The following is a 16976-nucleotide window of genomic DNA, read 5'->3' as shown; positions in this document are numbered from 1 at the left end:
GAATTGGACAGAGTGTATGGAATTGTTGCCATATATCTGTACCCCTATATACGCTATATATCTGTATCCTTGTACATATCTGTATCCCCATATATACCTGTATCGACCTGTCGCTATATATCCGTATGTCGCTATGTATGTCCCCACTGTCCTGTCCACATGCCTTTTCTCAGGTGCTTCTACAGATAACCACCATATCACACCACTACGCTTAATCTCTACTACACACCATCATTCAAGTAGAACACAGCTATACTCCTGATAATTCGGCCTAGCTGTTCACTTATGAATACAACCCCATTAACACCTATCACCCTAATAAAATGCAGCTATCTGAGCACATTCCAGCCTAGTTGTTCACATAGGCGTTCCACAAGCCTAACGCATCCAGAACCCAGTCTGAGTGTCCGCCCACCAGACTGCACGCATCCAATAGATATCTTCACCACCACACCTATCACTAGAAAGCAGCTTTTATCCAACAACTACACCAGTTGCACACATATCCGGTGCACCCATGCACCATATGACACTATCTCTCTACTGACTTGAAATACGGTTCCTGAGGGCGTTCAACCTACTAGCGCTTTTAGGTCATACCAATGATATATACGACGCTATATAAATGCCAAGTAACATAACATTACATGTAATGTTAGTCACCCTGGTAAAATAATTATTAGGCAGTGTTCTGAAGTTAGTCTCACCACTAAAAAATTCCCCAATAAGTTTACCACCATATATTACCAAGAGCTAACAAAATACCTCAATATTAAAATACCACAAAATACCATACACCTCATTGTAAAATTGGCGAAATGGGTTAACGGGTGCCGCTAATGGATGCGGACCCTTTAAACCCATTCCGCCTCATTATGAGGTCCACTCACGGGACCCGATGTGGACGTCTGGTTTTACCAGACGTCCTTACTGGGTCCCGGGAGGGGACCAGAGAGCTAACAACGGGCCGGTCGTAATCGGCCCATTGTTAGCTCCCTGCACCCATTCCCATTGAGCCCTATGGGGGCGCAAATGGGAATGGGGAACGTCCGGGCCCGGGTTCCCTGTAGAGGGAATTACCGGGCTCTCCAAACTTGGAATGGCCTGGTAATTCCCCATTCAGGGAACCCGGCCCCAGTTTTGGTGGCAATAAGGGCATGGCTACCGCCGAAGCCGTAATGAGGCCCCATGAGATACTAAATATAGCCCAAAAGATCTGCAACACTTCCTAATTGGTCTTTTCCTCATCCAGTGTTCAGGTGGTGTTTCTGGGGAACATTTTGGAGGGAAGAAAAGGGAAGGGGCTGACAGAAGCCTACAAAGGCTTAAGGGATAGATGGTTCATTCTGAATAGGGAATGGGAGATACTATGTCTCACCTAAGGAAGTCCTCTTCCCACTCCCCAAGTACCCTCCACCAAGGTGATCCTCCCTCGCATATCCACCTCCAGGGTCAGGATCCAAAAGCAATGGCCTTTCCATGGCCACCCGAGAGGAGGATCCAGGGGGAAAAGAAGTGAGGACGCCCTCAGGTTCCTCACAGCTGCAATGAAAAAACATGGTGGTTGTCAATTAAACAAGTCTGATCTCTCTAGCAAGCATTAAAAAGCTGACAAAGTTGGAAAGAATCCTACCTCTCTGCCGTGCGCATGTGTCCACATCAACCTCAATCTAAATGAGGCTGATATATCCAGCTTTGAATGGATGGAAAGCACATGCTGGCTGCACAAGGTGTCAGAGGCAAGAGCATCATGAAAAAGATCAATATGCCAATCAAAGAAGGAGAAGGATATTCAATCCAAAGCAGGTGTGGTGTAGATGAAGGCACGATTGAAGGGTCCAACGAAGGAATTTGATTACTCACTTTGGTGTCCTTAAACCCTGAGTAGATAGCATTATTGCTCATAATGTCAAGTATTGTTCATCTTATTGCCAAACAAGATTGTCATTCTAGATTGGTCATAAGTAGTTATCTAACCGGCTTTCATTTAGAAACAAATGTACATTGATGAGCATATTTTCATTTACCATTGTTTGTTGTGAACCTAGCCAGTGCCCATGGTCAGCTCATGGCATTAAACACAACTGGCTCACGAAACGGTATGCAAATTGATCAGCATAAGGACAAATTAATGAGCAGTGCAAAACCCACAAAATGGTGGTCAAAATTTCATCTATTACAACCTTTCAACTTCAGTCAGAGGGAGCTTGCTTTGACAAACCAACACTAGGGTAGAGTAGGGCCCCCTCGAAAAGAGTGTGACTCCCAGATGAGATTTAAATCAGTGCCCAGCTAGGAGCTGTCCCATGAAAAATAAGTCACAGATCCCCAGTGCTGGATTACCAAATAGGCCAAGTAGGCACCGTCCTATGGGCCCCACTCCTTTTAGGGGCCCCACCAGTGCTGAATTTGTACCCATGTTTGCCGGGGTAGGACACTGGCACTTTTATTTTTGCATTTCTCAGCTGAGCAGGCCAGCTGTCACCAGCAGCATCAAGGCATAGGCCTTGCTGTGCTGTGCTGTGCCGTGCCGTGTTAGCACTCTTATTTTTCTTTCTTTCATTTCATATTGGTCTTCCACCACATCCATGTGGCTACACCCTCCTGCAGACTTGCATGCAAATTTTTTTTAAATGTGCGTACCCATGCGTGCCAGCCAGGGCCCAAGTGCAGAATCAGTGAGTCGAAGACACACCTTGGCTGATGCGCACAGCAGACAGGAGCAGGACTAGTAGTCATCAGAGGCCCCACACGGGCCAGAGTCGGCAGCATCAAAAGGGAACCTGTTTTCTGGTCCTCTCTGTCCTCTCCGTGTTGGAGTCACTCGACTTGCTTAAGGTAGGTAATGATAAAACCAATTGTCAAGAGACTATTCAGTTTGTGGGGTGCCATAAACATGATAAGTTTTATTTTTCATACGAGACACGTTTCCAAGTAGCTGTTGCACGTATGGCAATAGTGCCTTTACAAAATGACATTGTTTATATCGATGAGGGCGAGCCATGTGTCAGTACATAGGTGGGAGAGGAATGGTGGCAGTGAGACATGCAAAAAATATGGTGTAGACAGCATCAAGGTATGAATTCGCTATTCATCGATGAGGCTGTTTCTCGTGCTGGAGGGTAGGTATGGTAAGGTGAAAGCACCCATTGGTGGTCAGGGGTGCCCCGTTATTGCTACTACCCCCATGCCTGCGTTGTATCAAAGAGGTAAGGGAACACCGCCAGCCAGACATGCTTTCAACTCAGCCTGCCCAGGGCTACAGAAATCTAATACACTTGTTTTAAGCAAGACATCATCAAAACCTTGGTTGGTAAAATGAAAAGCGTATTAGGAGATATTTTACGACGGGGCCCCGTAATTTCGACTCCCTATGGGCCTCCACAGGGTTTAATCCAGCATTGCCTATCCCCGTCTGATAGGTTTTTGACTCATCAGCACGTGATATGGGAAACCACACGTGAAACCTCGGGTTCTAATGCTTCTTGCAGGCTTTCTGTGACACACAGTCTGATTTGCGAATAGGACCGATGGAAAGAAAAACAGAGAATACTTTTCTCTGTGCGTTTTCCATGCAAAATGAGGCTGAATGATGATTTAATGAAGTATCTATAATGATAATAACGTGGTCATGTTTTTCCTGTTATTTAAGCCACTTTAAGTCATTATATGTTTGCAAAAGCTTTTTGAAAAAAATAATTGCATGAAAGAAATGGGAGAACTCTACAACCTACTAATTATTTCCCTGAATTATGTCTTTGCTGCTGCCTTACTTTGGGGGTTGATAGTCTAATTTTGCTCTTCACTTGCCTGATGCCTGACAATTTCAATAAGCAAGCCCTCTTCTGGCCTTCCAAACGTCTCCTCACCAATGTTACATAAAGCAGGGACAAGCAATTATTTCTCCCTGCCCATCACACTGAACTCCTACCTGATCGAGACAGTTGTCCTTAGACATGCGTCGTAGTTTGCAGTCAAGGTTGACGATCCGAGCCTCCTTCCTGACCATCTCTATCCTCAGCTCATCGTTCCTTTCCTCCAGTTCCCGAATTTGCTTCCTGTACTTGTCTTTGTCTATCAGGCACTGTGAGTACTGCGTCTGAGCCTCATCACGGGAGCGGAAAGCCTGCAGCAGGAGTAAGATATACAAGAACCATTACGATACTCACATACTTAATGTATCAGAAGGAAATACAAGGGGGTTTGGGGAAGATGGAAGAATACTAGACAACTATCTGCTAACAGAACATGAAAAGGTCACATGAAAAACCGGGTTTTATGACTCGCACAGTATAAAAAAGTATTAACATAACATATGTAGATGATGAACTGTACTAATTGGTTGAACATGGTAGGAACCAAATCCGGTCCCCGAGAGCCCCAAGCAAAGCAAGTTTACTGACTACATGTGATTGCATTTTGAGTGGATATATTGGGACTGAGACCAAAGAGTGGCCATACCTCTGCATCTTTGCTTCAGCTTCAGCTTCAAGGAACTTTTAAATAATCAATTAATACCAAAAGGTTTTTAGCATGGTGTAATGATGAGTACACATATGTTTTACAAATTAGTTACTAAGGACGAAAGGAGAAGTTATGGTAATTACCATATGGCAAGTGAGCGAGAGTGCTGGTCGCTCATTTAATAATCATGGTTCTTATTCATGTGTCCAACAGCCAAAACTGGACTACATAAGACAAATGAAGGCTGATTGAACATTTTGCAGGGGTCAGCATATGTTATGGGATACCTGATCACGCTCTTTTTCAACTTCTTCCAACTGGATCATGACGGTGGACATGCGGTGCTTGTACATCTCGCAGTCTTTCGCCAGGGTTGAGCATTTCAGCTCCAGATCTTCCTTCTCCTCCAAGTACTAAAAAAAAAAGTCCATAAACGATCAACGGAACATCAATGTTCATTGAATACTTCTTTCTTGTAGCACTTCAGAGACACCTCAAAGGCAACAAACTAGCTCTCACTGCAAGATAAGTGTCTACTTGAAATATTTTAAGATATGTGCAAACATCACTGTTCCAGCACAGAAATGCAGCTATAGCAAACCCATCAGAGGGATCCTGAAAATCATTTGGCTTGCTACTGTTTCGGTCAACAAATAACACTCTTTTTTTGCAAGCGCCACGCCTGTCCAGATAACCTGAGTTACATTTGAGTTTGAGGTTGTTGGGAACATAAAGGGGTTAGTTCAAAATAATCTACAGACAGGATTCACAAAGAAATCCTGAGCAACTGTGCATCTGTTGGAAAAGATTTTGAAGTTACTCCTAATTTACAAAACATGTACCTGTTACTCGCTTTGTTCGAGGTCTGGAATAGTGTAAGCTTACTTCAAAGTAAGCTAAGGCTACGTTACATTGGGAAAAATGAAAATCCTTTAAAAAGATGTTTTTCCCAAATGTTTACAGTACAAATCTGTACTTACTATACACTTCCCATACATTTTTGTACATTTGTATTCACTCTGTCACATTATATCAAACACTTACACCTACTGTACCACTGTTTGGCCCCACATACCACTGAGAGGCAAACAACAAAGCCAATGGGCCAGATTCTACGTTTCTGTTTGGAGCAATTGAGGAGATGCGCTAGCGCTTCTCGTTAATTTGAATTGAGGCCTCCCTCTGAAGATGACTAATGTTCTTTTCCTTTATTTACCAACCTCAATGGCTATTGATATAAAACCTTTCTCTTGCAGAATATATAGGAATACATGCTGTTAAAACTTCTCCAATTACTGATATTTAATGTTACTGTTGTATCTGTGAAAGTCTTAAAATGTGAACTGTGCAGCAAGAACGTCAATAACGTCGCCAACTATTTAGCTAGGGTGAATATATGACACAATGCTATTTTTAAAGGTATGAAAATAATACATTAGCTACTAAGATGAGGTGCCCTGGTCGACACTGCAATCTTGTAGCGTCAGCACTAAGGTGGCCCTTGGTACTGCTACATGGCAGCATCTTGGCAGGGACTTCTCACATGACACAAACTACATCTCCCAGGATCTGTCTGCCCAACCCTCATGATTAATTCCCCTGGTAGACTCAAACTCTAAATCATGCTCCAGATCCTCAATACAAGGACCCCATCTAGATAAGCAAAGCAGGACAGCAGATTTCCTCAGCATCAATAGGAATGAGGCTTGGTCCCAAACATCAATCTGGATCATGTGAGGCAGATGGTGAGACAAGGACAGGGAATAGCAGAATATGCAAGCAGGCACACCAACCACAAACCCCTCAGTAGGAGCCTCACTGGCTTGATTTAGGTACAGGGAACTGAAATACTATGACTATGAAAGTAGCTCCCAGGCTCAGTCAGTGGATGGATGTTGAAGGAGTAGGGTGGCAAGTGGAGAGACGCAAAGTGCGGATGGTTTAGGAAAAGTGACCATTGGAGGAGGGCATTGGAAGATCGGAGTGTGGTGGAGGAGGAAGGGAAAGGAGCTAGAGTAGAAGACCTTGTTTAAAGGTTGAGTTTTGAACGAGGTGGTTGGAGGTAAATTAAGGGAGGGAGTTGGCAGAAAGAACATCAGTCGAGTCTTTAGGTGTAGTTCTGAAGTATGTGATTGGAGGTGAATGAAGGGAGGACACTGACTACAACGGTGGAGACTGGAGGCAGAGTCTTCGAAGATGTGGGACGAGAGGAGATGGAGGAAACATTGAGGAAGATGGAGGTGAACGCCTGGAGAAAAGTCTTCCTGAGAGTAAGAAGGTGGCTAAGGAGATCATTGAGGTGATTGACCTAGGACATGAGGGCCTTCAGACGAGAAACCAGGAGATCTACTCAGACCTGGGTTTAGATGGAAAACCGGATCCAAAGGGTTGGACCCCCAAGGTGGGCAGAGGAATGGAACTGAGGCATAGCAATGAGGGGATAGACCAGATACTTGGTTTGGAGGAGAACAAGAGAAGGTCCTGAGGCCTGGGTTCTCAAACCCCAACCACCCCACTCAAAGACTGCTGGGATAATTCCCAGCCAAAGGAGACTATGACAACGATTGGACTATTGCTGCTATGCGTGGATGGCCCAATGAAAAATACACCTATGTGTAGTGAGAGCTGTGAGGGGATTCAGTAAAACGACGACTAAAGAACTTCTGGGGTGCATGCCTTTTTTGGTAGAACCACATTCAGTGATATCCTGACTCTACATAAAACCTGCCATACAGATTTAGACCGCTATTTGAGCCAAAGTAGCTAAGGCCATTTTATTTCACCAGCCTAGAAAAGTTTATTTACCCAGTTTAATACTTCCTAGGCACCCAATGCTCATAGGAGGACTCACACATTTACACAATACTTTTCACCCTTCAAGTATATGCTTCCTGGTTAATCAATATTATTTTTCTTTTATTTCCTGCAAATCAATCACTCTGTACGTGCAGATATTGCTACTCTTTCTACCCAATTCCTCCCTGCTGCACTGGCTCAAGTAGGGCTAGCCACAGAAGGCTTGACTGATGGTATGCCGGGTCCACTTATGGTCCAACCTGATAGGCAGAAAAGTATTGTGTGGACTGGTCAAAGCAGCCAATTTATGTTATACGCTGGCAATCTTTTAAAAAATTAAAATACATTGCAAATTTGAATCAGTGTGTTTTAACTGTAGGCCATTAGTGATTGTGACAGTTTAAATGTATAAAAGCTGAAAGCAATGTCAGCAAACATTTTAAAGTCCCTGTCCATTGCTCTACTAATGCTTTGGTTATGAGGAACATGCAGGCTTAAACACAGTAAAGTATATTACTAAGTGCCAGTGACTTCTTGAGTACTGTAGAAGAACAGGTGCAACTAAATTGTTTTCATGAACCTTCCTATGAAACACATAATAATACACATTAAATTACATTTTATGGATGTGTACATATTTCCCATTCATTCATCTCCTTTACACACCTACACTTCCGGAACATAACAACTACTAATTCATCAATGCAGAACATGTGTGTAACCTTAATCCAAACTTAACCCTGCTCCACAGACTTCCATTTATTTGTGAATTGTATGCTTGAGAACAAATAGTGACGTGGTTATGAGTGAGTAATATGATGATCCTGTTGGAGTCATCACTGATTTCCTGGCAGTGACCTCTTCCCATATGGCCAGGGGACAGCAGCCGCTACCTGATCCTGACCTTGGGGGCAGCTATATGTGTGAGGATCACATAGGGGAGACAATCTCCAGGGAGATGTCATGACTTCACTGGGTGAGATATGGTATCCCACATTGTCTTCTGAAAATAACCCTCCAATATCCAATACCCTCACAGCTTGTTGTTATATGCCCACTCCTCCCATGAAGAATATTGAAATCCCTCTCTTCAATTCCCCCTACTATTCACCTCAGAAACATTCACCATTTACGACTATTAAAAATGTCTATTCAAGTCTTCTGAACCAAATCCAAAACCTGGATTTCATGTCGAGAATGATCAAAGTACTGGGATGAAGAAGCATACGAATTGAGCAATACAGAATGAGGAAAGCGTCAAGAACAATGAGCATTCTAGTGTTTACTCATACACACCTGTGCCTTGGAAGTTTAAAAGGCAAGTGAAGCAGAACATCAATGTCTGCTGTTGGCAGGAGAGAACGGCGTCTCTGTGAGGCTGAGGGTACCGAAGGGCGAAAACAGGCATGGTAGAGCCAGGTGGCACACCAGCAAAGAAGAAGGCTGAAGAATGAGAAAGACATGCTTCAGGAAGACCAGCACTTTCTTTACCGCAGGGAAGCTGACGCTAGAAGCTGAAGCTGCAAGACCCAAAGAAACTAGGCAGAGGAAGCCGCGAGAAGGAAGCGGATGAAAGCAGTTCTCTGACTGACATGCAGGAGCGTACAACAATGCCTGCAAATGCTGGTGAGTCTTCCCAGAGGCTATGGGAACCTCGGGGAATGCCAAACGCAAGTGAATGAACAGCAAGCAAGTGAGAGAGAAAGGGAGAATGTACTTGACATTAAAAGGAAAAGCAAATTGCAAATAAAACTTTTACAAGCAGACAGGTGCAAATTGTGCAAGCAAAGGAAAACCCAAGACCGGATGATATATCCGAAGGACATATTTGCAAGCAAAGTGTGTTTGCGGCTATGGGAAAGGGCACAGAGCCCATGTGAGTATAAGAAGTCCTTCCAGGAGAGTACACCAGGCAACCATCACAAGAGTGTGACATAAGAAGTCTTAGCAGGAGAGCACACCAGGCAACCATCACAATGGTGTGAACATAAGAAGACCTGGCAGGAGAGTATACCAGGCCACCAGGACTGTGGTGTTTAATAAAAGTGAAGGATTGTGTTTTTTAACTGACCGGTCCTGAGAAGGAATATCAGGACTAGGAAAGGATTATATGAATCGGATGTTCAAGAGAAATACAATTGCTAAGTTAAAACAAGGTTTTTCTATCAACATTGATGTGGGCCAAGAAAGGCATAAGGAACTGTTTAATGTGAACTTCAGATACATTGTTGGGAGCCAAGAAAGGCACAAGGAACTGTTGAAGGCGAATCTTGAAAGTGCCAAGAGGAATCCAGGGGAAGGGAACCATCCTTCGGAGTAAGCACATATATATTTGCAGAACCTTTATTTTGAAAGCCAGTTATTCTTCTTTTTGGAACACTTTCCCAAACCTTCCAAGGTTAAAGACATTTACGTTTCACCTTAGAGTTTAGTTTTAGAGTGAGGGTCAGAATTGAACTTTGGACACAGAACAGTTTTCATTTTGGATATTCTGATACTGACAAATACTTAATTTTTGGTTCAGGTAGGGAAATTCCTTTTAGAGCAGAGTCACATAGGCATTTTCCTGACCACCTTTTGTTTTTCAATAAAGGTTTTTAACCAAAAACATGGCTAACTTATGTCTGAGTTTCATTCCTGACTCTTCACAGTAAATTACTTTATTTTGTCTGGAATTAGTGACAATTATTCCTGGGAAAAGATGTGTGAATCAGCCCAAAGTGAAGTACTTTCCAAACTAGCAAGTCTGTTTCATTCCACTGCACTATTATGTAAACTTGTCATCAACATTAGCGACAAGATTAGAGATCGGTTGAACATCACTCGGCTCAAGACGTCACTGATGGATGGAAAGTAGATCAGATACATATCAAATAGATGAGGTAAACAATGGTAACAGAATGAGGAAAGAAATTAAGATGAAAAATATCAAGCCTAGGCAAATGATTCTGTTAAGTTGCCCCAATGCACCAACCAATGGAGTGCTGGAAATGGGTTTGACTCAACAGTGCCACTTCATTCACACGTTTCCAGATGACTCTGATGACACCCCAAGAATCAACAAAAAAAGACTCCCATCTTCCAGTATCACCAAGGGACTTTTAACACCTTCATGGTCAGGATAGGAGTGATACTGGCAATTCAAATGGCCTCCCAGCAGGTCATACAACCACATCAAATATCAGGAAGTGAATAATTACTTATTTGTAAGTAATTAATTATCCACATCCTACCATTCAACAGGGTACTGACCACCACCCATAAATTACATATCATATCATTGCATATCACCGGAGTGGTGTACAGCAAAACAATGTCCACCTCTGGCATTCTGTCATGAAAGGAAGACAGAGAAAAGGGTGACATGCGAGGATTTGATTTGATTTGATTTGATTTGAATCACTTATATCGCTCACCTGTCAAACTCAATTGTATCTGGGTGCAGCTGAAACAAAGAAGAATATACTTAAGACATTAATTGTATGATACAAGGATTCTACCAGATTCCGAAACCACTAATGAGCAAGCTAGCCAACCATATTACCAAGTTTTGCTAGTTAACTGAATAAGTAAGTTTTCAGGGTTTTCCAAAAAGAAGAAAATGTTTTTATTGCCCCAAAAACATATTTGGAAGGGGGACTTGCAGCAACAGTTTATAACAAGAGCATAACTGATGTGATGGTATATACAGATTGATTTAGTCCAAAAGATAGCTAGGAGCCAACTGATTTACACATTTAAATATCATAGAAAGGATTTTAAAATCAATGCGCTCCTTTATTGCAAGCCATTGCAGTGACTGGCGCAAATCTGAAATTGGAGAAGATTTAGAAACCCTGAAGATAAGTCTTACAGCTGCGTTCTGGGCTATTTGCAATCTCTGGACTTGGGTGATCAGAATACCTGTAAACAGAGCACTGCAGTTGTTCAGACATGAGTTTATAAGAGTTCCTACGACTGCTGCATGGTCATTTGCTGGTATAAAAGGAAGAACCTGTCTTAACAACCGCAGAGTACTGAAAATTGATTGAACTTTAGCGCTCAACTGCACTTTACTCCCATGACCATCCTCCCAAATACAGCCTACGTTTTCTATCTTTGGAGCTACAGCTAGGTGTCAGCCTAAGAAGCAGGGAGATGTGCCTGCAATCCTCAAGCTGATGTTTTGGGCCAAACAATGCCACCTCAGTTTTCCCGGCATTCAAAAGGAGCCAGTTTGATAACATCCATGCTTGAAATTTCTTTAGGCAGCATTCAACTATCTTAAAGGTCTCCCCTGTCTTCCCAACTTTTATGAACACCTGTCATCAGCATATGAGTGAATTTCCACATCATGTTTCCCAGGATGTCCATAAGAGTTCTCAGGCATACATTAAAAAGAAGCAGAGAGAGACAGGAACCCTGCGGGACACTGCAGGTCTCTGGAAGGGAGTCTGAAAAATAACCGCCAAGTCTGATCCATAGTTCCAGATCCGACAATAAAAGACCAAATCCATCCCAGAGCTTGTTCAGAAAGATTTCCGATCTGGCTGAGGCCCTCCAGCATGATACATTGATCCACCGAATCAAATGCCACTGACAGATTTAATATAATCAGAAGAGATATTTCGCCCTGATCGGCTACCTCAAGGAGGTCGTCCCACACAGTCAACAGGACTGTTTCAGTACCAAAGCCAGTTTGAAAGCCTGACTGAAGGGGACCCAACAGAGATTCTCTTTCCACATAATCCTGAAGTTGAGAGGTTACAATGTTCTCGAGAATCTTGCCTGGCCAGGGTAGTTCTGCAACTGGCCCATAGTTCCGCAGATCTTCAATATCCAGTTTAGATTTTTTAAGAAGAGGAGTAACCACTGATTGTTTTAGTATTGTAGGTACCGAGCCGGAGAATAAAGACTTGTTAACAAAGTCAGTCAGAAAAGGTGACATATCTGACACAAGTCTTTTAGCTACACAGAATTGCATGGGGAATAAAGTGTCATTAGTGGGCTTCAAGTTCTGAAGAAGAGACTGTACTGTCTATTCCTTTACCTGGGAAAAAGGAAGGGTTCCCTAATTGATGGAACACCAGATTCCATAGATTCCCTGGAATTATTTCTAAGCACAAATTCAGTGGAAGGTGATTGTGTAATCCTTTCCTGAATCAACTCATTCTTTTTAAGGAGTTGCATGCATCTGCCTGAATCTGAGAGGCTTCTGGATCCAAAGAGGCCCATTTTGGTTGAACAAAGTTAGTAATGACAGAGTCTAACACTCTTGGTCTGTTTGTGGCCTCATCAATCCTTTTAATCAGGAAATTCGATTTGGCTTTAAAGATGGCTTTTTTATAGGAAACCCCTGTTTGGCCCTACTCAGATTAAAGTCCAAATATCAAGGACCCCGTCACAGTCTGCTTGCTGCTCTATTCTCTCCCATATGGAAAGTACATCCCATCAGTGCCTGTCTATGTTCACCTACTAAGGTACATTCATTATCCTCTCCTGTTCTGTTACTAACATTCAGTATCATGTACTCATCTTTCCCTAAATATCCTCTCCCTAATCTTCCCTTTCAGGCTACATGGGCCCTCCTTGTAGTCCACTCACTGCTCCTCTTTACTCCTTCTTCACACTCTATCCTGATCCTCCCCAACGCCCCATGACAACACTGTGATTGATCCTCTTACACCCACTCTAACCTCATGCAACCCTCTTATCACCCTCAAGAACAACGTTTCTTCTTTACATCTCTGCCTGTTCACCTCCTCCACTAAACTTACTCCTGCATTATGGAGTTACAAATAGCTCTGTAACAAAACCTTCTTTTCAACTGACCACTTTAACTCCAACAATCCTCATTTTACCCTGATGTCTGTCACTGAAATAAAAATGTCCACATGACACTGCCACTCTTGGAGCCGCCTTTTCCCCTCCCTCTATCTATAAAAGGCGATGGTATTTGCCTAGTAATGGGCGGGTCAGTCCACCTGCACCTCTTCCACTCTCTGCATCCTCCCCTGTTTTTTCTAACACATTGATATTCACCTGCTTGTTCATGAATCAACTACTGACTGCTGGCACTCAAAACATATATTTTCAGGATCTTGACATATTCCTGGAATCTCTTCCCACTAATGTCCCAGCCGTATTCTTGGAGGGAAGCAAGTCCATCACTATAACCAAGGCTCACAAACTACAGGTAGACTCCTCTCTCTGTGACCACTCAATTTCACTCATTATCTCGAAGCCCTTCATAACCTGCTGACCCACAATCATATATATTGCTTCCATTCCATTTTCCTCTCACCTTCTACATCAATTATTTTGCCCCCTCCGTTGGGGCATCATACTGTGACTTGTATCACAAAATGAAAATACATGCCTGAATCTATGCACCCTCTATCTGGTCCAAGACAATCCTTAAAGCACTTTCTCCCACAGTGGTCATCTTTATGAAATTGGCATTTCTGGGGTCTGATTCAACACTGATATCTACCTTTGAACACAACTACCCTGCCCGCTGCATCACTTCCCCATGGCCACGCCCACAACTATTATCTCCCAAGCCATCCAACAGCTGGTACAAACCATGCACCTTAGCCAAAAAAGCCCAATATCCTTTTATCCTTGTTTCCTACAAGGATTCAATTAATGCTTTCATTACAGTTTTGGATGCAGTCAATTTTGAACATCACACTAACCTCATCCCCTCCCACCACTCTTATCTCTGAGATCTATCCATGACCCTTAAGTCCATGCTTGACCCACTTTGATTTCACACTTTCTCCTTCTCACTCTCTTCATTTTGCCATCTAATTTGCCTCCAAAATGTATAAGTTGTGAAACACAATGTCTGACCTCATTATTCTCCTCCTCCTATCTTATCTCCACCATTCCTCACCATCGCTATATCCTCACTATTAGACCTCCCACCTACCCTGTGACTGAGTTGGCACCTATCGTGTACGTGTAGTCTGCTAATCACTCCTGCTCTGCTGTTGGGTCATTTGGTATATTATCACCCATCTGTTTCCGTCCTCATTATTACAAAAGTCTTCAATTTGTAGTCTTCACCAACATCACTACCTACTTAGTGGCCTACAGATGCAGTGGCCCATCTCAAATGTGGGTCCCACAGGAGGCAGTCGAGATGGATAGCACTCACTCAGGTCTCTATCTACCTTGTACCCCTCACCGCTGTCATCTGGCATCTGCCTCATTCTCCTTGATCTCCCTGCCCCCCTTGTCCTACTTGATCATTCCTCCATCATTCAGACTCTCTAAAAAAATACCCTGTCATTTAGGACATCACCCTTGCTTGCATGGCTTCCGACTTGGCTCATTACTCCTTCTCCGGCCCAATGGGTCTTCCTCCATCAATTCCCTCAAAGGTGTCGATAGTCTCTTTCGTTGGACCCCCCTCTTCAAACTTGACACCTCAACTATCATCAAACTCACCTCTTCATTTGACTTCTAATAATGTTTATTTGTTGAATATACTCAAATGTTCTTCCCTTTGCCCCCTTCAACTCAGAGCTTTTGTGATGCATCAGAAATTGTATTGCTGCCATCTGGCACTGTATGGCACTGTGCTGCTTGATACTCAGCTCCTCTGAAACAGAAGCAATGTTTTTCCTCTACTTCAACTCCATGGCCCTTTTCTACACCCATATATCCTTTCCCCCTGGCTTCCTTACTCATCAGTCAAGACTCACAATCTGGAGGTTCTCTTTGACAGCGACATTACACTTGGACAGTTCCTTACCTTCAATGCTAATGCTGCAAGGCTTAACTGACTGTACATTTGCATAGTCCACCCCAATGTCGCTTTTCCCTCCATCAAAGCACTAATCAGGAAGATTCACCATCACATAGACACCAGCTCTGCATCCACAGACCCACCTCATGCCTCTCCTCGTGAAATCTCCACACCCTGGACAATATTCAAGACACTCTCTACAGAGGACCTGGTAGAAACCCTGGCTACCCTCAAAGCCACAGCGTATAATGACGACATCCTCCCACAATCCATCCTAAAGACCCTCCCTGCAGAAGCTTTCCTTCCATACCTGGAGATCATCAACAGTTCCCTAACTCAAGGCACCTTGCCATCGACCCTAAAGACAGGAGAAATCCTCCCTCTTTTAAAGAAACCCATTCTTGATCCTGACAGCCTAGGGAACTATCGCCCCATCACTCATCTTCCCTTCCTAGGTAAGATTATCAAGAAAGCGGTAGCCACACAGCTGCAGCAACACATCAACACCAACAATCTCCTCCAAACCTACCAATCCGGGTTCAGACCCAGGTGCAACATGGAGGCGGCAACCATACAGGTGTTCGACGATGCCCTCAACATCCTTGATGATGGACACCCATGCCTATAGGTTCTACTTGACCTCTCAGCTGCCTTCAACACAGTAGACCACCAGGCACTCATGGATACCCTACATCAGTGCATGGGGATCAGTGACTTCGACTTATGCTGGTTATAGTCCTACATCGCCAAACGCCAGCAGTTTGTTCACATAGACTCCTCTAGATCGCCAATGCTACAGGTCACCTGTGGAGTCCTGCAGGGTTCCATCCTCTGCCCAGTGATCTTCAATATAGGCATGAAGCCTCTGGGAGTCCTCCTAGCCACACACAACATCCACATCCAACAATTACGCTGACGACACACAGCTATACCTCAAGATCAACTCCATCAAGGACACCCGCAGGCTCAAAAACTGTCTCTCGTTGATCCTGTCTTGGATGTCCTCCCTTGAGCCCCTGAGAAGTGTCCTAGATGTGGCTGCATGCCTCATCAGGGGTCTAAGCAGATGTGGCCACATCACCCCAGCACACATCGACCTTCACTGGCTCCCACTGCAAGCATAAATCACCTTCAAGTCGTGCTGCATCATCTATAAGGCAGTCACCCTCAAATCACCCAGCTACCTCGCGTAAAACTCAGCCTCTATGGTGGACAGTACACCACCAGAAGCCAGGACACATGCAGACCTGAAATCTGCTGCTGCAAAAACAAAGCCACCAGAAAACAAGCCTGCTCCTCCTATGCCCCAAGAGTATGGAACTGCCTCCCAGTCAATCAGACTTGACCCCACGCTCCTGCAATTCAGAAAAGAACTCAAGACCCACCTCTTAAGGAGTCTCTCCTCCTCAATACCTAGGCCATTATGTTACCACTGTGCCACCTAACTCGCTGGGCACCGTCTGCCCCTGTCCTCCATGCCACCCTGTATGGCTGTACCCCTCCTCGGTACCCCTCTGTATCCTACCTCCTGATGTATATCTGTTCTGTTGTTACCACTCAAAAGCACTCTGTTATGCATCTATACTATTGTATATCTTTGTAAAGCGCTCTGTTGCATATCTGTATAGCTAGGTCCGACTCAATAAATACCATTGTAATAAATAAATAATAATAATCATAACAAATCACCAGTTAACCACCCTGGTCTCAGTCGACATTGGTCTCTCTCCCATTTTGCTCCTCTAAACATATATTGTACTTGGCTACCCATACCCTACACAAACCACCCAAGCGCCTTTCCACCTCCATGCACCAGCGTTCATGCAGGGTGGTTATTGAGTAAACAATTGTTCACAATCCAATTCCTTCTTCTTTTCTTTAAATGTATCTATAGGCTAGACACCTGCCCCCTAGATGAATCTATGCTGCTTACCCCTTCAATCTCTGCATACCTACTTCCTATTCAACCTATAATCTGACA

The 16976-nt window shown here is 43.7% G+C and overlaps 1 protein-coding gene across 2 annotated transcripts in view; it reads right to left on the bottom strand.

The window, feature by feature from the left end:
- CARD11 (caspase recruitment domain family member 11) overlaps positions 1–16976 on the bottom strand; it is a 1247701-nt gene that overhangs the window by 592003 nt on the left and 638722 nt on the right. For both annotated transcript variants that reach the window (XM_069647590.1, XM_069647589.1), the window contains exons 8-9: positions 4752–4877; positions 3932–4126 (exon numbers count right to left, since the gene is read on the bottom strand). In XM_069647590.1, coding sequence (XP_069503691.1) covers positions 3932–4126; positions 4752–4877 — 321 coding nt within the window. The remainder of the gene's footprint in view (positions 1–3931; positions 4127–4751; positions 4878–16976) is intronic.

This window comes from Ambystoma mexicanum, chromosome 2q (assembly GCF_040938575.1).
Source record: "Ambystoma mexicanum isolate Mex_15411 chromosome 2q, UKY_AmexF1_1, whole genome shotgun sequence".
NCBI lineage: Eukaryota > Metazoa > Chordata > Amphibia > Caudata > Ambystomatidae > Ambystoma > Ambystoma mexicanum.
Note: the sequence above shows the minus strand (reverse complement) of the source record. Positions and strands in the feature narration are given on the sequence as shown.